The sequence below is a fragment of the Drosophila takahashii genome, chromosome 3R, assembly GCF_030179915.1.
Source record: "Drosophila takahashii strain IR98-3 E-12201 chromosome 3R, DtakHiC1v2, whole genome shotgun sequence".
NCBI lineage: Eukaryota > Metazoa > Arthropoda > Insecta > Diptera > Drosophilidae > Drosophila > Drosophila takahashii.
This window is the reverse complement of record NC_091681.1, coordinates 36,265,451-36,289,460: the sequence shown is the minus strand read 5'-3', so window position 1 is coordinate 36,289,460 and position 24,010 is coordinate 36,265,451. Positions and strand designations below refer to the sequence as shown.

Sequence of the window (24,010 nt, the reverse complement as noted above, 5' to 3'; positions counted from 1 at the left end):
TTGGAAATCCCCTTAGGAATTTCTGCCGGCATGTGGCGTCGTGTACTGCTTCGCCGCCAGATGGCGTTTGGTGAAGAATTCTCCATCCCTGTGAAAAAACAAGTTGGCAGCTCTGGCTCAAGATAAACCCCCAATTTAAAAAGTTTTTTTTTATTTATACTTTATTAAATTCTTTAGTAAATTCTTATATTCGCGCCATGCATTTATAGACAATATGTTTTATACTTTCCCTTCGTAATATTTCATTTTATTCGAGTTGTTGACTAGTTGTATTTTATGATTAGTTTTTTCTTGTTTTAAATACGAGTTTAACGCTTTTGATTGATGCGCGTTTTAAAGTGTATTCAGATACATACATTTATGAAGACTCTATATATAAATATGTTTATTTTAAAAATTTACAAAAATGGAAAACTTATCTGATTCGTTATGAAGCTAGTAGCACTTTAAAATTCCTAATTGCTTTTCGCATATATATATATATGTATGTAGTAGTCGTGTATATATGGCTATGTTCGTTTTGTTAAAGTAAAAACTGCATTGCACATTTTGTCGGCGTCCTGCTTTGTTTTCAGTGTATATATTTTTGATTAGAGTTCTGTATTTTGGTTTAGTATTTGATATTCACGTTTGTTATAAAAATGTATTCATCTTTATTCTCTTATCTAAATATTCTTCTTAGTAACTTTTAGCGACAATTCCCCGTATAAATATAAATATAAAATAAAATTAGGATTAAAATTAATAAAATTGTATAGCAACCTATTATTACAACATTTGTTTGTATTGCGCTTTGGACTTGCAGCAAAATTTGGCACCAAAAATAATTCGATTAAAAACGTGCGTTCTATGGAGAGCATTTCTAGAAACAAAGGTAAAATAACTAAGCAAAATTCAATCTCACTCTCTGTGGGTCGCACTTGGACTACAGATATATCATTTAGCGCTGCGCGTAGGAGAAATCCGTCTGAGCATGTGCATTCTGACTGCTTTGGGGAAGGTGATACAGGGGACTCAGCGGATGATGATGATGCTGGCAGCCGGACAGCTGCTCCAACCTCCGATCCTGCTGATCCTGCTGATCCTGCACCACCGAGAAGCTCAGCCCACAGGAGCAGTGCTCGATGTGGGGCTGTGGATTGGTCAATCCCGGCATGGCATGCACTTGGGCCTGCTCCGTGATGATGGTGGGCGGTGGCGATGGCGAGGACAGACAATCCTGGCAGAAGTGCTGCTGATGAAACAGCGCCGGTGGCGGCGGAGGAGGCGGTGGTGGCGGCGTCATCGAGTGGGTCGAGCCACTGGACTCCGTGGACTCCGAACCCGTATCCGTGGCCGTGCTGTCCGAGGTCGAGGTGGATGAGGATGGCTTGTGTGGCTGATGGGGCTGATCGGGTGGATGATGGCAGCGACATATTGTAACTCAAAAAGTGCCGCCATCGTGCTGATGACTAGATGAGGATGAGGCAATGGCAGATGGTACCGATGGTACTGATGGTACAGCCTCAACAGCAGCAGCAGGCAGAGCGGAAGGAAGCCCGTTGACCTGGTGCTGCAGCAGGCTATAACCATCGCCATCTCCATTCTGCTGGTGACTGTTTGTGGAATGATTTTGATTCTGATTCTGATTGAGTTGTGTGGTGGTGTCGCCATTGCTCGAAACGGCCAAGGATTTGGGTGGAATGGGCGGCGGTGGCACTGGGAAATCCTCCACATCGAACGAACTGCTGGAACTCTCGCGCTGCGTGATATTCATCGAGGCGCTGGCATTGTAGTCCAAGCTGCCATTGCTGCTGATGCGACAGTGCTCCCGATGCTGCACTGTGATGGCCGAAATCGAGGATGAGTCTTCGCTCAGGTTGTTGAGATTCATGTGGTTCAGTTCCCGGGAGCTCGTGGTCGAGATGCCCGAGTCCCGGAAATCATTCGGCGCAAAGCAGACGCTCAGGTGGCCGCCACTTCCGTCCTGGAAGTTCGGAGGCAGCGAGTGCGGCTGCTGATCCGCCTCCGGATCATCGTAGCTAATGTCCACCACGGAGTACTTCTGGCCATGCTGCTGCTGCTGCTGCTGCTGCGAGTGACGACGACCCACGGCGGCATCGGCTCCGAAATCGTTGAAAATCATGGGATTCGAGGCCCGCTTATCGGGGGTAATTCCCCTAGGAGGCAATGGCGGTGCATTGGGGGAGTTCGCCGTTGGCTGTCGTTTCGGTGGAACTTCCGGACTATCTATGGATCCATTGCCCATAAAGTTCTGCGAGCGTGGACGATTCGGTACCGGTGGAGCTGCAGCATCTTCGAGAGGAATACTCAGGCTCTCCTTGCTCAGCGTTTGATACGAGCTCAGTGGATCCACGGGCCGCAAAGTGTCGCCCGGTCTCGTGTAGATCTCATCCAGATCATAGACATAATTGGCGTGGGAATTGGTGGAAGCCTGGGTAGCCTGAGCAGCCACCCGCTGCTCCGTGGGCAACGGCGGCAGCGGAGTGTTGACAATGCTCTCCGAATGCTGCCGCTTCAGACGGCCCATGCCGCTTAAGCTCTGCTTGAGCTGGGAGAAGCGTTCCAGGAGGCGATTGTGCAGCGGTTGGACACCACTGGGCGCCAACTGGCCGTGCAGCTCGAGGGCCTGCTCCAGGATTTGTATTTGCTCTAGGATCAGGACCTTCAGTCTCTGCACATTCGCCTGTTGGCCAGCTCCCTGAGGCGATTTCAAGAACTGCTCGGAGAAGAAGGCCTCCTGGTACTTGCTTATGCCACCCATCACATTCGCATCGATGGTGCCCTGCAGACGCATTGAAAAGGGATTTATATTCCTCTTAGGATCCCGTTTATACTGAACAATCAGCTCGGCCAGCTCCTTGCCAGCATTGCTGATGATTTCGCAGGCATACTCCACCGGCGTTAGCTCCTGCATGGTCTTCTGTTTCACCTCGTACCAGCGGAGGATTCCCGGGAGAGGGCTGGCAATCTCGAGGATCGTGCGCTCTATCCACAGCGACTTGAACTCGTTGTCCTTATCGACGGTTCCCTTGTACATGGGACGATCGTAGATGAATCGGGTCACATCGTTGACCTCGTAGAAACGGGCTATCTTCTCCGGCACCGGAACCATTGCCGTTTTCAAGGCCTGAGCATCGCCCACGGGCCGCACATTACTGATTTGTATATACTGATCGGGAGCATTTAGGATCGCATTATCCGGCGGACTGTTGTTGCCCAGAATCTGGGCACTGGGAAACTCCGTTTGCAGACGCTGTGTAAAGGCTCCAATGCGCTCGTACTCCAGGCCACGATACACAAATTGCTTGTTCTTGAATTTGAGAAAAAATAATTATTAGTTACAGAGTGAGGGATTTGTAAACCTAATAACCTACCCTCACAAAAAGTGGCAATCCCATGCCGTAGAATCCCACACGGAAGTATTCCGGCTCCGGTCGCAATTGAGTTAGGATATTCTGGAAGAACTTGGCCTCCTGAATGAGTATTTCACTGAGTTTATTGTAGTCAAAGCGACGCGTTTCGTAGAGCTGAGCCAGTTCTTTGCACAAGGGAATGCCTTTCTCCCAGCACTTTCCCTTGTCAAAGTATTTGAGGATCTGTCAGAAATAAATATATTATTATAATATTCCTTATGAAACCCCTGATATTTGCTAACCTCATGATAAAGTCGCTCTTTGCGCTGCCACTCTGGCTGACCACTATTATCAAAAGGGGCAAAGCTCTGGGTCTCCCGATCCCAACTCAGCATAGAAGCATATAGTTTCAGAGTGAAGCCAGCCTCCGTGTAATTCTCCGCCTGCAGATGCAGATTATGCAACTTGTAGATGTATCTAAAAGTTAGGAAATAAAGTTAGGAACCAGAATAAAGGTTTACTTCTTTAGTAAACATACCTCAAGTACATTTCCTTCCTATTAATTTCATTTTTGTAGAAATTCAGGAGATTCACAGTGCAGGTCATGCGCTTATCCCTATTTTCCTCGCCCTGCATGACGCTACGATAGTCCAAGAGTCGCTCCAAAAGCCGAGTGACTGAGGCTATGAAAGCTATGCCAGCCTCCTTCCAGTTGGGATTCTCCACCTGGACTTTCTCCAGCAAACTAAAGGCATACAAAAATTCTATTAACTTCAAGCTTTCGAATATCTCATATAAGGATAGGAAACAAATAAAATACACAACAAAATATCTAATACAGAAAACAGCAAATAATCTACACTTAAGGCAAGGAAGTCAAACTTACACCAAGCTGAGATGTTCCCTTTTTATGGATGGCGATTGCAATGAGTGTGAAGTGAGTCATATATGTATATTTACAGACATTTACAAAGACATTTATGTACAATATTGGTATACAATAAAGCTTGTTTCGCTAACTTACATGGTGCTGAATAGCTCCCTGTACTCGTCGTCGCCCTTGTTCTCGCTGATCAGCAGGTCCAGCTTGTCAATCAGTTCGCTCTCCACCAAACGGAATGAGCCGCGGGCAGCCTGTTGTTGTCAAGAACATGTACATTAATTATCCAAAGTTAAAGTTAAGTTACAACAGTGGTGGCCAGCAGGATAGGCTATTTCTCTGCCGCTGCGCTGCTAGTGTTTCGACGCTCACGTACGCTGTATGTGTGCTGCTTCTGCTGGCCACCACTGGGTTATAAAGACCCAACAACCCACCTGCTCGCACTGCATCATGTCGTAAAAGACAGTGAGAGTAGCCTTACGCAGCGCTGGCTCTGGTACCAAAGTGACCTCCAGGAAGGGTCCCACCATCGAGGGAATAAAGTGCAGCTTTTGCTCGCCCAGCTGCGACCACATGCTGAGTATCTGGAAGCCCATGAGCACCCGCATATCGCCGTTCGAGTGCAGTATCTTCAGTCGCTTGGGCTCCCTGTACTGCTCCAACTGCAGGGAGGGTTGGGTGAGAAATGAAACAGCCAGACTGAAGTAGTTCCACCACAGCTGCGAATCGAAGGCCTGTGGTCCCAGGAATCTATAAACCAATGGTTTGGCAAACTCCTCCAGCGACATGCGCAGCACATCGTTGGCGGCCAGCTTCATCACGAGCCAATCGTTGGGAAACACATGCCAATCCTGGGTCAACAGCTCCCCGTAAACCAGCAGGGATTTGCTGAGGAACTCCTTCAGATCCCGGGGATCTTTATTCGGGCTCAACTCATCCCAGTACCGCTTGTAGTGGGTCTCATCGAGCAGCTGCAAAAGGCCCAAAAGACAAGAGACCAACTGCGGCAGCACTGCATTGGATCCCTCCATTATAATGCTTATAGTTCGGATCAGTATGCCCAGTATATTCTTGCACAGCGAATCCAGGTCGTGTTGCAGGGTGTTGGTCACCTTGTCGCGCTGCTCCTTCTGCAAATCGTGCAGTTGGCTAAGAATCTCCGAGAGAATCTCGGCACACAGGCGTAGTTCATCGCGACGACTGAGATGCATGCGCAGGTGCTTGCAGGCCACCGATAGAACCACAGTGCGGGAATCTGAAGAGATTAAGAAATATATATTAGTTAAATAGAGAACTCAATTTAAGTACTGACTAGAGAGCTGCATAAATTTATTCAAGGAATTATTTTGAATTTTTTTCAAATTATCTGAATGCATTAATTTGAATTTTGAGTTTAAAGGAATTGAATGAATTTAAATTTTTTGATTAATGTGAATAAAATGAATTAAATTTTCAGTTTAATAGAATTGAATGAATTTGATGTTTGAGTAAATCGGATGAATTAATCAATGGCATGAATTCTGAAATAATTCAAACGATTTTCTCATTTAAAGAAGAAGAGGCCATAATTTTGTCGTTCAATCTGCCTGAACTTTATACACTTTGCAGTTAGCATTGATTTTTCAAAAATTTTCCACTTTTTGCTTTAAAAAATAAGTACAAAAAAATTCTGGCAAATTCAAAAAGATTTATAAAATTTATTCGTTCATTCATTTAATTCGAAATGAATTAGAAAATCATTCAATTTATTCATTCAATTCAAAAAGATTTATAAAATTTATTCATTCATTCATTGAATGAGCAGGCCTCTACTGCTAACACACATACCATCCTCATGGAACAGCTCCCCAGAGACCAGATCCTTGACAGCATGTAACTTGGCCTGAATTAGTCGAATGGGCGCTCCCCTGGGTATCGCGTCCAGCATATTTCTCGCCAGCATTCCCAATTCCGGAGCGGGCAGCGTGTCCTTCAGCTGCTCCAGCACCACGCCCGTCGAATTGAGCAGCGCCTCCTGGGTGGGAATGATGACATCGTACGAGGGCACCGCCAGCATTCCATTGAGGGCCGTAAAGAGGGAGTGCAGGTCCCGGCGGAACGAGTCCTCATACTGGCCACCCGTCGCACGGGCAAATAGTTTCCTCGACTGGATGAGCAACTTGAATATGTACTCCAGCGAACCGAAGCATTTTTGAAACGGATCCGGGTGCTCGGCCTTGGTCATGAACACGGCCATGTGCTCCACTGAGGTAATTAATCCCTTGTAAACCAAAGCGGCTGCAAAGTGATTCTCGATATACTCGTTCATCACCGGCCGAAAGTGCTGGAACTTGTTGCTCTGCAACAGACTGAAGATGCTGACGAGGACATGGAAGACCAGGCCGGAGTGCTGGGTGCTGTTGCCCTCCTCGTTGGAGAACATGGCAAAGAGGGCGTCCAGTACGTCCTGCAGGAACTTGACCAGCTCTTCGTCGTTCAGCCGAAGGACTCCCGTCAGCGAGTCCTGAATCGTTTCAGGATATGTGCGCCACTGCAGCAGGGAGAGCAGATCTGCATTCTGCGTGAGTTTAGTGGAGCACAAGAGGGATCTCAAGACGAACAGCTCCTTGGAGCTGCGACTAAAGCAACCGCCACAATCCATTTTGGCCTGGGCATCCCTCGGTCTGCACTGCAATCGCAAATAATTGGAGGCCTGCAGCTTCGCCGGATCCTCGCACTTGTACACATACAACTCGTGCTGACCATCGCCCAAAGTGGCTCCTCCGGTGTCCATCAGCCGGGCAAAGCTGAAGGCAAACAGTTTGGGTTCCGTCTTATCGCGAGTCGAACAATGCCTGAATTCGAATCGCACATGAGCAGTGGCAAACTTATCGATGGGCACACTCAAGCGAAGCATTTCGTTCCAACTGGGAGCATTCTGATGGTAGAGGATCATGGATCGGTACTGCGGCTGCGAGTCCATGCCAGAGGCGCCCCAAAGGCAATCGGTGAGGACATTGCCGGTCACATCGAGCACCACAACCGTGACAAGGATATTCTTCCCCGTATTCTTTCCACCGCGCTCGAATTCTCCACGCTCCAGCGTGAGAAACAGATCGTTGCGAACATCGCCAGGCATAATGACATCCGGAAAGCCCATCTTCCTGGTAATCGTGGAGCCCTGAAAGAGCAGCGGCTGCTCCTGCCGCGCCTGACCCAATCCACCGTGGAGGAGTTTCAGTGAGACCACTATTCCCTGCGTTCCCTGACTCGTCTGGATGGGTGAGTACTTGCCACTCGACTTCTTGATTATCAGCTCGGGCAGCAGGTGAAAGTCCTTCTCCTCGCTCTGGAACAGCTTGAAGCTATACTCCCGCTCATCGGAGGATTGCTCTAGGCTGTTATCGAAATGGGCAATGTCACCGAGGGAGAGAACACCCACACCGAAGGGACGACGGAAGGTGGGACCATGGCCAAAGGTTCCGCTCTTCTCGATCTTCTTGATGGAGTCCGATTGGATGATCTTGCCCACGCGCATCACCACGGCCACCAGGTGAAGGTCCTCGTTGAGATCAGCGGCACCTGAAAATATTAGAAAATTATTAAGAAAGGTATACAATTTTTTTTTTTTATGAAAAATATTTTAGTTTATTATTATACGGACTCTTATACTAAAAGTCTTTATAGGTGTTTATTATACATATATAAAAAAAATTTTTTTTTGGATACAAAAAAAATAAAAAATAAATTTTTTGTTTTACTAAAAATATTTTAAGAGTCTTTACAGGTGTTTATTATATGTAAAAAAGTATAGAAATAGGTAAACAAAAAATGTTTTCTAATATTTCTTTTTTTTGTAATATTAAAAATATTTTAAATTTCTTATTATACGTATTATATTACCAAGATCTTTTACTAGTCTTTACTATCCTTACCCAGATCAGTAAACACCGTGCAGTTGCTGTGCAACCTTTCGATGTAATTGGAGAAACCATCTTTGGAGATCTTGACCAGAAACCTTTCGGATAAAGGTCGCATGTGAGTGCCGTCGTAGAGAAAGAAGTAGACCTCTGCATCATCGCCACCTATCCGATGGCCAAAGTCGCGCATGCAAAAGTAAAGATGGTGGGTGAGGATCTTGCGCTGCGTCTTACGCCTCAATGTTCCCCGACTCTATAGGGGTTATCAAGTCAAAACATTAAAAACAATCCAATGGTATTTAATTTCTACCCATACCGATGAGGCCTTGGCGTTATCAGCACTGCTCACGTGGACATTGTAGAGCTTGACGATGCCAATGCCATGTGGATCCACCGCCAGAGGTCCCTCTCTGGGCACCAAGTCCAGACCGAGTTTGCTGCAAAGATCGAAGAGTATTTGCTGGTTGATTGATAGTGATACATGTATGTATAGCTAATATATTAGGGAAGGAAACACCCAGCTAAAACAACTTTGCCACTTTGTCACGTTCCGATACGAAAGACACACATTTCAATTAATGGATCGTGGGAGCGCGGTGCTCGAAGGGGAACCCTTCGAATGCAGCCCAGTTGGTTGTTTGGAAAACCATCAGAGCTTTAAGGAAATTGACGCATTCGTAATTAATTGTCGCTCGACGGAGTCGTGCGGAGCGCCAAGAATTAAATACAAATTTGGTCAGTCATCATCATAGACGATCATCATTAATCACCTCGCATTCCCATAAATAGAACAGACCGCGAAGGGAATAAAGATTTATTTTGGGCAATTTCAAGAGGGCTCGAGCATGGAAGTATGGAAGATCTCATAATATTACATTATTTTTGGGGGATGTAATATTAAGGAAAATTATATTTAAAGTTAGGTCTCAGGGAAAATGTTTTAAAGACTTTAATTAGGTAGTTTGCTAAAAATTATAGTCTAATATTAAATATTATTATAATTAAATTATTCTACAATAAATATATAAGGTTTACTTTAGGTCAACATAGACTATAGCTATCAAGTTCCCCCGATTCCGAGTAATTCTGAGTACCACTCATGCAAATCGAAATGAATCAGTGCCAAGGCAGCCAGAGAACCTGTCACGACTCCGCTCAACTTTCGGAAAGTAGCTCAAATCGAACGAAATCAAACGACGACTTCTATCGACAAAGATCGTATCTAAATGGATTGGGTCGATCATTAACTTCACACTATCTATGGCCCAGTACGTGCCAGCTACCGATTGGAATTTACATGATGAACATCACCATCAGATGATGATGATCAGGAACGGATCTTATGCATGACGCATAAATTTCGGCTGCTCACAGCCCATGCGATCCACGATCCGAGCCAAGTCAGATGAGGTACACAAGAAACTACACAGCTAATGGGTTCACGGCATTCCGGTGGCGCATGCGAGAAGAAGAAAAGTTAAAGAGGAAAGGAGAGGAGAGGAGAGGCTTCGACCAGGTTCATAGCCAGGTTGGCCATAGCCAGCAACGTCATCAGCAATATGTTGACGATGCTGCTACCTCGGCTACGCTGGGACTTCTACCTGGCTTACGCAGAGAGAGCCGAGCCGGGACAGGCATCTTTTACAATACAACCTCCAGAAGAAGCCGTTTTGCTGTTAACGAGGCCTAAACGGCTTCGCTCTTGGCTCAGGTGAAATTCACAAAGAGATAGAGAGAATCCAGAGAGAGAGAGTCTCCATTTTGGAACCGGAACCAGTAGAGAAACCCAAAGCCAAGATCACTGGGGAATGTTTTCGGCTCTCTCTCGGAGATATATTGATGATATGTAGGTTTGTGTGTGGGGTTCGAGCCACCTCTGTTACGCCGGGAGCTCTGTTTCTGAGTTGACGTGACCAAATGAAGCACTGCGACTCGAAAATGTATCTCATGGATACAAATATGAGAGGAGCGCGTGCGCGGCTGCCTGGGATGCCTGGGATGGCCGCAAAAAAGCAAAAGCAAAACGGTAGCCATGCTGGTAATGAACACTTTAAGTCGTTTTTAATTAAGTGCCTGTGACCCAAAGCTCAACAGGTGAAAGGGGCTGTATATATCCCCAAAAACAAACCCAAAAAATGCCTTGCTTATCTGAACAAATTCCTTTTTAATTAAGCCTCGCCTAAAGTGTTGGAAATCTATGAAGATATGACACAACAGAAAAAAACGGAGGAAAGAACGAGGCGAGAAGACGCAACAAGATGGAGACCCAGACGATACAGAAAAATTTAATTATTTACACTTCGATAAGCAGGGCTGTCAACCACAAACAAAAGCAATAACAACGCGTTCGATGGCATTGTATCTATGGGTTCTCTCGCCTCGCCAGCAACCCAGATACAGATACAGGGCATATCACAATCACACATGCCATATATTTCGTATTTAATGTCTTTATAAAAGGTGTAGCTCGCAGATACATTTCTGGCGAGAGGCCAGAGGCAACCAAAAGGTAACAGGCATCAGGCATCAGGAACCGACAATAAACAAACAGTGCAACCAAGTGGAGCGCAGCGGTTCAGGACATGGAAACAGCAGCGGCAGCAGCAGCAGCCATTTCGAAATGCCATTTCATTATGGCCAAGACCGAAGAACAGGCCAGCCAAAGCTGAGTCATTCCACCAGCAACCAAGGAGTTGCAGGTTTTTGTAGGGGGTTCAGAATTGGGTTCTTGGGTTCTTTGGGGACCTGGAACCCGAGAGGAATGCCTGGCAACAAGTTTGGCGTTGCTTGTCTAGCTCTCAGCATGCAAATGGATCTTCATTTTGGATCCTAAGTGAAAGAGTGTGTGTGACGACACATTTAACCCTGGAAAAGGAATACCAATACGAGTACGAATAGTTCCTTAGACCCACTTGGCGGACACTTCAGAGCGGCGTCTGTGCCGCTGCCAGAGGATTCATTCGCTGGACATGGAAGCAGCGATAAATTAAACGGACAGGCCTCGCCAAGTTCCGCGGAATTAATTGGAATACGTTTTTATAATGAGGCGCGGCTCAAAGGGAGCATTATCAAGGTACTTGAGGTCCCACCTCATTAATTTCATTTACTTGGGTTTGCATTTAAAGCACCATAAATTTAGAGGTGATTAATAGAGGGAATGGGATTTGATAGAATAAACTAATTGCATGGGATTCGGTATTAAGTGTAATATATATTTATAATTTTGTATATAATAATAAAGAATTAACACTATTCATTTTAATTACTGATACCATTATAGTTTTACCATTTTTGAAAGTAATTAGAAAGATTCTCGATAGAACTAGAGTTAAATTCACATAGGATAAAAAGTTGAAAACCTTTTAAACTAAACCTAAATAACTCGAATATTTAAAAAAATATATTTTGAATTTGAAATATGACATACATTAAATATAGTACCCATTTATGATAACAAATTTAAAAACCTAAACCTAAAACTAAACCAAAATAGCTCGAATATTTAAAAATATATATTTTTAAATTGAAATATGAAATGCATTTTTTATGGTTCCCACTCATGATCAAAAAATGTTAAAGCCCTATACGTATAGAATATTCTTTTTACATTCCTCCTTGTTTTTTGATACCCCTTTTGTTTCTTAAGTGTTTTATGTGGCGTTCCAGTTCTGGCTCATTGTGTTTCAAAATCTTTGTTTAGCCCGAATGACTCCGACTGCGACTTCGACTTTTTGTGCTGCAGAGCAGCTTAATCTAAAATCCAGATCTAGTTGATAGAGTTGTAGAAGACAATAAAATCCCCCTGCTCAACGCAAAGACCTTACTAATCAATGGATTTACCGATTTTCAATCCAGATGTTTTCAAGTTGGTTCAAGATCGAGGGAAAATCGGAGACTCAGAGATTCGGAGTGAACTACCTAAGCGACCTGAGGTTGGGTTGGGTGGTGGCTGCTCTGCTCTACAGGTAACAACACCGGGTCTCATCGACATCATCATCTCAGGTAAAAGGTAATGCGCGAATGCAGCTTGAGCGTAATTTCAGTTAGTGAGCGAAAAGAACCAGCTGCGATCAGTGGTTCCGAGAGAGAGAGAAGAGTGGAAAAACCACCCAGATCGCAAGAGAGACTCTCTCGCGGCTCGAAAAGTGTTGGTTCGTATAGTTCGACTCTGGAAATCTGGTGTTAGTAGGTTTTTGAACGCCGCTGAGAGCAGCTGCAAATTTTCGATACGATACGGATACGGGTATGAATGGGAACCACTGGGGTCTCACTGAAATCACAACCACCAAGCTGCACGCACACCACCATCTCGAAATGCAGTTACGAATGCAATTCCAGCTCCACAGCTGAGTCTGTGTCCGAGTCTGAGTGTATCTGTGGGTGTTTGCTTGTAGTGTTTGTACTTGTGTATAATAGAAATCTCGAATCTCTGCAACAAAAAAGTTATAAATAACAATAAAGAAACTCACAAAAACAAAAAACCAGACAGAAATTATAAAATACAAGCAGCGAAAACGAGTTTCCAAAGTGTCAAAGTGGCAGCAATAAATTTAAATGCGAGCGGAGAGCTCTAAAGAAAAAAGTACGATACCGAATCCATCGCAGGAGCAAAAGAATCACTTATGTGTGCGAAGGGGTCGTCGCAGTTCGGTTCTGGCCAACTGGCAGGTTGCTCTGTTGCCAATGTTGGTAGCAACACCTTCGGACCAAGGAAAACGACCAAGGAAAACGACACAAAATGAGAGAGAACAGTGGCAACAACCGATCGGATCCGATCGCGCCCGCTCCGCTCCCAAAAAGAAAATACCTTAAAACCAGTTTCTTTTTTGTCTTTTTTTCGAAAAAAAGAGGAAAAAACTTTTGTATTGAAAGAAAAAAAAGGCAAGAATTGAAGTTGGCTCGAAATGAAGTGCTCTCCGCGTATCTGTGTGTGTTTGTGGTGTTTCTTGTGCCGATGTGTGCGTGGTAAGATTGAATGTTCAGTGCAGAAGCTGATGCATTTAAAAGGAGTAGCTGCCGTTGCGCAGATACAGATACTTTGCGACTTTAATTGCCGCTCGCATGCGTGCGACAGAGACAACTCTATGTGCCTGTGCGTATGCTAGTGTGCGTCTCGCTCTCGGAGTTACGGATTCCCATTCCCAGTCCGATTCGGATTCGGAGTTATACGATCTGTCGTGCCGAAATGAAATACAGCCAAAACACACACATAAAACACACAATGGGCCGAAACAAAAAAAAATTTGCATATAAACAAAAGAGCCAAGAAGAAAGCAAACCAGAACCTGATCCATGGCCAGCCGAAAACCCAAATCGAAATCCCAAAAAGCCACCGACAAGAAATACAAAAAAAAAGTGGAAAAAAGAAAACAAAACCCCATGATAAATTCGGTGCTCTTTGGTTATACGGGGGACAAAGTGAAATTTATGCGTGGGTTGACAAAAAGCTGTACCGGTTCTGAGAGACCAAGTTCTTGAGATGAACTTGTTAGCTATGTACATATGTGTGTAGCATATTTCGGGGCCTAGAGGTTCCGAGGGAAGGGGCATTCAACCTGGGCTCCGGCTTAGCGCAGATTAGATTAGATTGCACAACATATTATTTCTAGAGCGATGTTCCCAACAAACAATTCCGGCACTGCCCAAGCACTTACTTAATTGTAAGTGCGGCTTGTCGACGATAACGATGGGATGGTATGGGGTAGTCTAGTACTGGAACTGGAACTCAGATTGGGAGTGGAGAGGAGGCATGTTCGTATATGTGTAGTTGGGTGGTGAAATAATTTGGAATATGTCATGTCTGTCCCAGATAACGCACAAGGCAAACACAGCACACAATTAAGTATGGCAAAGAAAAAAAAACGACGGTAGTGCACTTGGAATAAAAAGGGAACTTATTCTGAACACATCATATCATAGAACCGAAAAACCAACAGTTTTAAATTTCGATATTATCGAATCTATATTGTAATAATATCGAAAAGATCGATAATTTTCAAGCTCTACCAAAAAGTCCCAGAGACGATAATCTATTAACCAATTCAAGTGATTTCTAAACTACTCTTTGGGGATTACTTTATAATAAATATTTTTATTTTTCCCAGTGTTCCTTTGCTCATTTCATTATTGTTCTCTTGTCCACTTGCAGTTAGCTTCGTTGCAGCAGCACACCAACCATCAACATGGCGGTCTTTGGCATGGTCTCGGCTGTGTCCGGCTTCATCAAGATACGCTATCTGCTGGACAAGGCGGTCATCGACAACATGGTGTTCCGGTGCCACTACAGGATCACCACGGCCATTCTGTTCACCTGTTGCATTATCGTTACCGCAAACAATCTGATCGGTAAGTTAGCACCTCCCCCGAAAAATTAGTGCATCTATGCAAGTGTTTAGCACTTGAATATGGTTAGCCTAGTTAGCTAGTTTGCTCTTGCAATTGCAGCATAGCTGCTAATGCAGCACTAAAGTCCAAGAAATACGATTCGACCCATTTGAAATTGAACTCATCGAAACAGAGAAAAACAACAAAACAAACTCGTGCAGAGCTTTCACAAATTGGCCGCAACACACGTTCATCAGATTTCAGACTAAGCCATTTACTCGAGTGACTCATTCCTTCGTCGCCGCGGGGGGCGGATTGTGCCCTGTGCTTCGCCTGAAAGTGGCGTGAAAATCAATGTATCTGGTTCAAGCTGGGCTCAGTGAAGTGTCTTACATAATGATACTTGTAATGAATATGATTTTACATTCCCACGCACTTCTGAAAAGGGCCTTTGGTAGAAGAATAGTACACTTGGAGCAAAATTGATAGGAAATAATCCTTGAATGAACTATGATTGTTTAGAATAATCAGTATCAGCTTAGACAAATATCAAATATGAAGAGAGACATTTTAATATAATTCATGAATTATTAAGTTTTGCAGTACTTTCATAATTATTACTTAACAACATTTAATTAAATAGATCCCAACTTAAAGTTCCCGACTTTAGCAACCATTGTGTTGGACTTCAATCAGATCTAGGCATCGCCCAGCTTCAAGACAAATATTTGTGCATTAAAAGAAGTGCTCTAAAAGTGAACAACTGACGAAACCACAGTCAAATATTGACGGTTGGTTCTGGGAATTCCCCCTTCCAACCCAGTAACAACCTCGTCTGCAGCTCCATTTGTATCCACTTTGTTTGCCCAAAAAAAAAGCAGGGGGAATGGGAGTTAATGTTCAAGTTGGGGCGCACCCAAAAAAGTTGAAAAGGCTCTCTATCTGTCTGTCCCTCCGTCTGTCTGAATGTTGCAGGTTTACCTAGGCACGTCTGCAACCGTAATAAATGTAACCGTAGCGTAGTCGTCGTCGTAACCGCACCCACTGCGCCGACAAATTGGGGACCCAGAGGATAGCTGGAGAACCCGGACCCATAGAGATTGCGATTGCCCTAATGGCACTTGACGTTGACGAACGGCTTGCGAGGTTTCTGTGTTCTGTGCTCTGTTCTCTTTGGTTTCTGGAATGCATTGCGTGCATTTCCCCCCATATAACATATCTGAATTACAGCGAGGTCGAATGCATATCTACAAATTACATTTATCTTTGCGCTTCGCAGGCGATCCCATAAGTTGCATCAACGATGGCTCCATACCGATGCACGTGATCAACACCTTCTGCTGGATCACCTACACGTTTACGATACCTGGCCAGCAGCATCGGCAAATCGGAACGGACGTGGCCTCCCCGGGTTTGGGCAATGAATATGGCCAAGAGAAGCGCTACCACAGCTACTACCAATGGGTGCCATTCGTGCTATTTTTCCAGGTGAGTGATTGTGAAAAAGAAATTAATATAAGAACTACAGAACTACTACAAAAGATAGGATTATCTTTACCATTTATCAAGAACTTTAAACTACAGAACTACTAGAAAAGTTAAGATCATCCTTATCATTTATAGAGAACTTTGAACTATAGAACTACTGCAAAAGTTAAGATCATCTTTACCATTTATAAAGAACTTTGAACTATAGAACTACTGCAAAAGTTAAGATCACCTTTACCATTTATAAAGCACTGTGAACTACAGTACTACTTCAAAAGCTAAGATCATCTTTACCATTTATTAAGAACTTTATATATATAAATATTTCAAATCTTTTAAAGATTTATCATAAACCTAAATGGGAATAAGGTTACATTATTTCTCAATTTACAAGTGGAAAAAAAATCTAGCTTTAGGAAAACTTCCATCTTGTCTGTAGATTCAATGAACTTAATTAAAGACTTAATGCGTCTGGAACCTATCACTTATGGTCCACTTAAAGCGTGACAAATCTTGTGTCTTTAATTCAATGTAATTCCCACTTCCGCGACCGAAACTAATCTGTAAATTCTTTCAGGGCCTCATGTTCTATGTGCCCCACTGGATTTGGAAGAACATGGAGGACGGCAAGATCCGCATGATCACCGATGGACTGCGTGGAATGGTCAGTGTGCCGGATGATTATCGGCGGGATCGTCAGGACAGGATCCTCAAGTACTTCGTGAACAGTTTGAACACGCACAACGGCTACTCCTTTGCCTACTTCATATGCGAACTGCTTAACTTTATCAATGTGATTGTGAATATATTTATGGTGGATAAGTTTCTGGGCGGTGCTTTCATGTCCTACGGCACGGATGTGGTCAAGTTCTCCAATATGGATCAGGACAAGCGTTTCGATCCCATGATCGAGATCTTCCCCCGGCTAACCAAGTGCACGTTCCACAAGTTTGGACCCAGTGGATCGATTCAGAAGCACGACACCCTCTGTGTGCTGGCATTGAATATCCTTAACGAGAAGATCTACATTTTCCTGTGGTAAGTAATACTATCTTTTTCTTTAGAGAGATCTTAAAAATATCTTTTGATTTTCTAGGTTCTGGTTTATCATCTTGGCCACCATTTCCGGCGTGGCTGTGCTTTATTCTCTGGTGGTTATCATGATGCCCACCACACGGGAGACCATCATCAAGCGTTCTTATCGCTCAGGACAACGCAAGGAAATCGCTGGATTGGTCAGACGTTTGGAGGTGGGTTCTTCTACTAAGAAAAACCCCTTAAAAATAGTATTTAAATCATTTAAATTTCTCCCACAGATTGGTGACTTCCTGATCTTGCACTTCCTTAGCCAGAATCTCAGCACAAGATCGTACAGCGATATGCTGCAACAGCTTTGCGGCCTCTTAGGAGCATCCCGAACCCCATCGGCCCCCTCGACCCTGGAAATGAACCCCATCAGCCATCCGATCTATCCGCCAGTGGAGAGCTTCGGCGGCGGCAAGGAGACGGAGACATGATGAGATAGCCAATTCATCCGGATTGGCTTCCAAAAAAGCAAAAAACAATGATTTCAATGATTTCTCAATAATATTTGTAGGGGGATGAGATGATATAGAGGGAGTTGTGTGTGTCATGAGGTTAGGCATTTCCATTTTCTACCACTAAGACTGCGAGAGAGAGAGAACGAATCAACGAGAACAATTGCACTTTCGGACATCCAACTCAGTAATATTCTATGCGAAATATATTTAGCAAAATTATAAGGAAATAATCTTTGAATTCGGTCGTAGAAAAACAGGTGCAGTTCGTCATTGACACGAGATGTGAGCCACAGAGTGAGACATTTGAGGGAGGAGACACAATAAACAATATAAAAAGACAAAAAAAAAACAAATAATAAGACAAAAATAAAAAAAGAAATGAGGGACACAGGCAGACCGTGCAATTTGTAGGTTGAAGATTGAACGAGAAGAGGATATCCCATCAAACGATTTTGCTACTTGGTATCGTAGTTAGGTCGTTGACAATGATGCGCCATTTTAAATATACAATTAAGTTTAACAGTTAGCTCGATAGTTCGGTTAGTTCGGATCATCGATGATGATCCCATACTGAAGAAGAATACCTATGCAGCTAGACATATATCTGCTTATCGCTCACGCACGCTCACGAAACGTTGATCTATACAAAAATTGTAGTAATCGAATGATACGAGTACGACGAGGAATATAATTACGAAATATTTAAACGAGTATACACAATGCTCTCGCTATTTTTGTCCTAACATTTAGTCTACAGATATATCGTAATTTTAAGCAATTTTGTTTATAACAAAATTATTGTGATTATTGCTAGAAAAGAACACATTTTACATAAAGCAAAAGAGAACCCAAGCTATCTAAGTTCAAAGTTGTAATAAATATTCTACAATACAATTTCAGCTAAACTGCGGACTTATCAATGGGGTTTGGTTGGGAAACGATTGTGGGATTTATAGGCATGAAGGTTGGATTTTACATTGTTCTGACAAGAGGCTCGAGATACCATTGAAGTACTACGCAGTCGCTGGGAATACTTATAAACAAAGGAAAATCCTAAGAACTACTTGAAAATTGCTTACGATTCTTTGGCACATTATTATCAATGAAGTGGTTCCTAACTTTTTTTGGCTCTCTTCAAATAGTTTGTTGTTTTAAAACTTCCAAAATCATTCTAAAACATCCGTTGCAAATAGCAAACGTTTTAGGTTTATCAAGATAGTTCGAATTATTATTATTTCAAGAACTCTTAGGAACATTGTCAATAAAGTGGTTTCTAACTCTTATGGCTCTCTTCAAATAGTTTGTTGTTTTAGAACTTCCAACATTATTCTTAAACTTGAAAATATTTAAAATCGTTTTAGGTTTATTATTATTATTTCCAGAAGTATTTTGTTCATTTGAATACCCCAACCTACTGAATATCTTTAAAACTTACCGATTGCCCCAATCTATTTTTGAAACCACAACCATCTGAAGCTCCAGAGTCTGATCCTGAGTCATGGTGGCACTCAAGAGCTCCCTTCGACTTTCCAATATGGAAAACATGACTTTGCGCAGGGTTTGGAACTTGTAAGCTTCGCGATCCTGAAAAATATCAAAAATAGATTTACGTTTGAACTTTAATATTCGAATATTAAATACAATTACCACATAGAGCCGCTTCCAGATCTCCGACCATTCTCGCAGGACCTGTGTACACTCAGCGACCACGGGATCGATTTTCGACAGATCCTTGATGTGTATATAGGTTTTGGGGAAGAGACCCACTGCCCGGGATTTTCGGGGACAGGAGCCGCGATACCAGTGCTTGCACTCCTCCACAATATCCACGGAATCCCCGACGTCCAGGGGCAAACCGAACCGGACATCGCCATGCCAGTTGTGAATGGCTGTAAAGAAAATGTAAAAATGAAAATGAGAGCAGGAAAAGTTAAGTTCCTAGATGCTTGGTTGGATTACAACCAGTTGCATTTGCCACTTCTTGGCCATGACATTGCCGCAGGATGGACGGCAGGCAGTGGCAATTAAAGTGCCCCCACGAGTGGCCACTTGAGCATGCCACGAGTGGCCCGGCAACAATAAATACTTCAACTATAAATAGGCAAATGCCTGGGCTATGAAAGGAAAATTTATGCATTCGAACGTATTTTTATGGAGCCATGGAGAATGTATGTAAGTACGTGTATATATGGGGGTGTCGTCTCTTTGTCGAGAACACGGAACAATCGAACACTTTGGCTCGTGGATGATGCCTCGTGGATCCAATCCAAGTGGGTTCCAACTCCGAGACTCAAACTGAAGCCACCTTTTTGGGGCTGTGAAAGCTGCTGGATATATCCGCAATGCCTTGATATGGTGGCTATGGCAACGAATACACTGCCAACTTCATTGTTTTTGTCTTTGGCCAAAGCTCATAAAAGTGAAAATTCCCAGTTCTTCGATCGGCAGAAATAAGCCATCTGGAAATTTTATTTAAATTTATCAATGAGTTCACCGAACCCGGACTCAAAAACATCATTCAACATATGAATATTTGAGGGGATATCTGGAATATTTCAAAATACCTTTAGAAATATTTGTTGAGTTGATCAATAATATTAAAAAAATTTAATCCTTAAATGACCCAAACAGTGGCTAGTGTTTTTCCATTTACACATCTATATCTCCATTAACCGAAAAATCTATTTAGGAGGAATTTTATCCTATTGATTTGTAATATATTCAGAAAATTACAGGAACGTAATTTTTACCAGGAATTGCCCAATTATCACGTTTAATCTTAGAGTTCTTGATTACTTTCCTATTATTTCAATATCCATTTCTTTATTTAACTTAAGAAATCCATTTGGTAGGATTAAATTTATTCGTATTGATTACTAATATATTCAGAGATTTACAGAGACAACATCATTTTTGCCCGGAATTCCCCCACTATCACGTTTGATCTTAGGGTTCTTGATTAAAATTCTGGCCAGGCCATGTCCGATTTTTCGCCGTGTATCAATTACAAATGCAAGGCACACTCTTTGGACTGGGAGGCGCCGCAAGACGAGGAAGCCGGCCTTCTGCTAGGGTGGTGCTGATGTGGATGGTGGTGCTTCTACTGCTGGTGGAGGTGGTGCTTGGAAGTTGATGTGGATGTGAATGTGAATGTGAATGTGTCTGTAGATGTAGATGTAGATGTGGGCTCCCTTGTTGAAAGACAAACGAGCGAGCACGGCATGAGCATATCAACGAAAGGAGCTAATAAAACGCACGCCCAGACAGACAGAGGGATTTCGGGAGGGAGATGTAAAATGAAATGCTTCAGTGCCATGAAAATGGGCAAACTGCTTCCTGTTGTTGCTACTGTAGATGTTGCTGCTGTAGCTGTTGCTACTGTGAGTGCTTTATGGTTGCTGTTGCCTTTGCCAGAGAATCTTCTTTTTCATTTCAGCTATAGCTATACCATCCATTTGAGTCTCAAACTCAAACTGAAACTCAAACTGCCAACCGCCTCTAACTGGCTTCAATTTGCGCCGCTCGTCGCGAATGCGGCAGCCTGATTTAAATGAATTCTGGAGATGAGATGCTAAATAGCGAGTATTTTATAATTTAAAATGCCAGTTGAAGACCTCGCATCGCATCGCATCGCTCCGTTCTTGGCACTTCAACTGGCGCAGGGCAAACACTCCAGCAAATGAGCACACATACCCACACTTTGGCACGCGAAAAATATTGCAGTGTTTTATATATTTATCAAAGAATAAATAAGAACTGAAGGTAAGGGGATTGAACATATAAAGCTGTTCAGATGTACAAAGAAAACTTTGTTTAAGCGGGCATTTCTTATATTTAAGTAATAATCGCATTATATCAATAAAAAGTAAGGAGTTGACTTTGGTACTCAACTTGCTTACTTAAAATTGCATGTGCTTCATATTTTTTGAAAGGGCAAAGTAAAACAATTTTTGCTGAGTGTACGTTCTCACACATCCCGGATTCCGCAGTAGGCAAAGTGCCAGCCAAGCGTTTGCACTATTTAGGTCAGTCACATTAGGAAGGCGTCGGCCTGGCAAGCTTATAGCTGCTAAAAGCCAACTGGAAAAACCCGCCACGAGTACACTCACAAAAAAAAACACTGTAGACATTAAAAACGGTATAAAAAAGTATAATAAAAGACCAAGTCGATCTATCCATGTCCGTTTGTCCGTCCGTCTGTCCGTCCGTTTGTCCGTCCGTCCGTCTGTTCGTTTTTGCGCAAACTAGTCTCTTAAGTCTATTAATAAATAATTTATTATAAAAGGTCTGCTTATAACAAATCATTTTAAAAAGTGATTATTAATATAACATTTAAAATATAATATTTTTCACAAAATTTTGCTAAAACTTTATCACAAGCACACCCATCCTAATTAAACATTCACCCCTTTCTCTCAATGCATACATAATTTTAATGAGCATTTAGCCAGCTTAGGGAAATTTAATATTAAATTTCATAAAGTTGACTTGAAGTGCCACTGGAAATTGGCAGGATCATCATGGAGCTGAGCCCCATAATTACTTTTACGATGAATGCAATATCCCAAAAGGCTTGGCTTACATCACTCTTTTTCTTTTTGTTCGCCCCCGACACAAAGGGTAAAAAGCTAGGGGTAGATATTAAAGAAGGAGCGGAACAGAGAACACAATGCTCACTCCAACAAGTCCGCAATGTCAACAAACGTATTTAAATAAAAAAGTCGTTAAGGCAAGTGCATGGCAAATGGAAATGGGGGGGCCGAAGAAGAAAAGCGGAGGTGGCTCTAGGCGGAAAATAATTTTAAATTAAATGAAAGAGCAGTGCCTGCACTACTACTTGCTGTGACTCAAACCGCAGAAGCGGCAGAAGCTCAACTGCAAATGGATTAAATGAGCTTTGCCCACAAAAGGGGAGCCCATCTTCACACTTGAACCCCCTCAGCGCATCCGCCGCCGCCCCTGCACTTAAGTGCCACTGGGGAGGCTTAAGAATTTAATTAATTAATTGTGTTATAACCAACAATATGAGGTCGCCAACAAAGTGGAGCTCGGAACTCGCCGGAACTGCGGAAAGGGAAACCACCAGAATGTGGGTCAAGTGGTTTGAGTTGGCCCAAAAACCACTAAAATTAACTTGCAATTGGTTAGGGTAATAGTTTCTCGGGGAAATATAAAATTAACTAATTATCGCACTGCGCATTAGCACAGGAAGATAACGATCCTTCAGCCTCTGTCTCAAAACATGTATTTTATATTTCAGGTAAACAATAAATCTTCATGACACATTCTGCGCTCAGCACTTTTTTAATGATTTACTGGTTACTTTATACAGAATTCCGTATACAATCATGACGCAAATATTTAAATTTAAATATTCATTCAATGTAAACGAATCTGAAAAAGTGTCTCATTGTCAACCAAAAAATGCATAATAAATGAAAAGATTGCTATATTAACCCTATATTGACTTCTAATTTTGTAGTAGTTATACTATTAATCAATTTATATTCAGTTAATGTGTTTCTGAAATCTATACGATACCAATTAGGTTGATAATAAAGATAGTCAGTTGGGTCTAAGCCCCTTTATCAGATGTAGTATTTCACGTTTACTATCAAGGTGAAAGAGCGATAAGATAAAACTAAAACGCATTATAAGAAAAGAAAGACTATTAAGAGTGCAAAGAAATTAAAAAATATTAAGGGAAGGTCCCTTCTTAAAAAAAAATAAAGAAAATTCATATGGAAAAATTTTGAATTACAATATCTAATCTAATCTAAAAGATATTATTATTGTTAATGACCTTCAAGTTAAATATAAACTATCATATATTTAAATGAATTTTCTTAAGGCTTTTATTTTAGTATTTAACCTTTCATCTATTTTATTTTCTCATTTATAAGGTTAAGAGTGCTTTGTGCTAGTTCAAAGAAACATACAACCTTTTGAAACGTTTTTCTTTTGTTTGGCGGAATCGGAATCGTTAGAAACCTGTCCATAGGAGGAAGCATGACCCAAATGTCAATCAGATGTCATTATCACAGACATTGTGTGAATAATAGAGTTGGTTCTTCAACTGGATGCTTGGATGCTGGCGCACTTGCTCCGTTTAAAAAGAGCGAACTCCGAGCTAAACAAAGCCGATTTTCCTCCATTGTCAAGTGGATTTTATTATAATTGTGAGTTAGTGCCATCAGTTGGAGAATAAACGGGTATGTCGGTATATATACATATACATATTCACGGACGTGTTGTTGGGGCCTGCAAAATATTTGCTTATTATATGCATTTTGTATATCTCTCGATGTGACTGACATTACTGTAATTAAATGCATTTCCATACATATGCCACTCAATTGAGTGCTTGCACACTTGTTTCTTTTTTGTTACTGTTTGCATTTTGTTTTTGCATGTAAATTTGTATCTTAAATCCACATGGTGCACATTTGGCGCTGTCAATTTGTTTGCTCATTTTCGGGAAATTTATATTTTAAAGTCTTTCAATCAATGAAAAGCAACTGT

The 24,010-nt window shown here is 42.4% G+C and overlaps 3 protein-coding genes across 4 annotated transcripts in view; 1 reads left to right on the top strand and 2 right to left on the bottom strand.

The window, feature by feature from the left end:
* Positions 1–166: 166 nt before the first annotated feature.
* On the bottom strand, positions 167–1,285 carry LOC138913505 (ecdysone-induced protein 75B-like). The gene has a single exon (XM_070217402.1). It carries the CDS (start codon positions 1,283–1,285, stop codon positions 941–943), a length of 345 nt encoding a protein of 114 aa, XP_070073503.1. The 3' UTR covers positions 167–940.
* A 138-nt stretch (positions 1,286–1,423) lies between these two features.
* LOC108063568 (dedicator of cytokinesis spg) overlaps positions 1,424–24,010 on the bottom strand; it is a 28,063-nt gene continuing 5,476 nt past the window's right edge. The window contains exons 2-13 of one of the 2 annotated variants that reach the window (XM_017150704.3): positions 19,136–19,377; positions 18,924–19,072; positions 8,452–8,572; positions 8,151–8,388; positions 6,064–7,797; positions 4,671–5,491; positions 4,381–4,490; positions 4,243–4,260; positions 3,895–4,101; positions 3,659–3,833; positions 3,378–3,599; positions 1,424–3,313 (exon numbers count right to left, since the gene is read on the bottom strand). In XM_017150704.3, the coding sequence (XP_017006193.2) occupies positions 1,424–3,313; positions 3,378–3,599; positions 3,659–3,833; positions 3,895–4,101; positions 4,243–4,260; positions 4,381–4,490; positions 4,671–5,491; positions 6,064–7,797; positions 8,151–8,388; positions 8,452–8,572; positions 18,924–19,072; positions 19,136–19,377 (5,927 nt within the window). The remainder of the gene's footprint in view (positions 3,314–3,377; positions 3,600–3,658; positions 3,834–3,894; positions 4,102–4,242; positions 4,261–4,380; positions 4,491–4,670; positions 5,492–6,063; positions 7,798–8,150; positions 8,389–8,451; positions 8,573–18,923; positions 19,073–19,135; positions 19,378–24,010) is intronic. The other variant, XM_070217401.1, reaches the window with a different exon arrangement.
* On the top strand, positions 12,302–18,393 carry Inx3 (innexin 3). Its single transcript, XM_017150705.3, has 6 exons — positions 12,302–12,378; positions 14,284–14,480; positions 15,739–15,947; positions 16,525–16,985; positions 17,044–17,197; positions 17,264–18,393. Exons 2-6 carry the CDS (start codon positions 14,318–14,320, stop codon positions 17,462–17,464), a joined length of 1,188 nt encoding a protein of 395 aa, XP_017006194.1. The 5' UTR covers positions 12,302–12,378; positions 14,284–14,317; the 3' UTR covers positions 17,465–18,393.

Bases quoted from the DNA above. Each gene is read 5' to 3' on its own strand.
- LOC138913505 (XM_070217402.1), bottom strand. From the start codon at position 1,285: ATGACGCCGCCACCACCGCCTCCTCCGCCGCCACCGGCGCTGTTTCAT.
- Inx3 (XM_017150705.3), top strand. From the start codon at position 14,318: ATGGCGGTCTTTGGCATGGTCTCGGCTGTGTCCGGCTTCATCAAGATA. The intron at 16,986-17,043 runs GTAAGTAATACT...TTGATTTTCTAG, and splicing joins AAGATCTACATTTTCCTGTG to GTTCTGGTTTATCATCTTGG. The intron at 17,198-17,263 runs GTGGGTTCTTCT...TTTCTCCCACAG, and splicing joins GATTGGTCAGACGTTTGGAG to ATTGGTGACTTCCTGATCTT.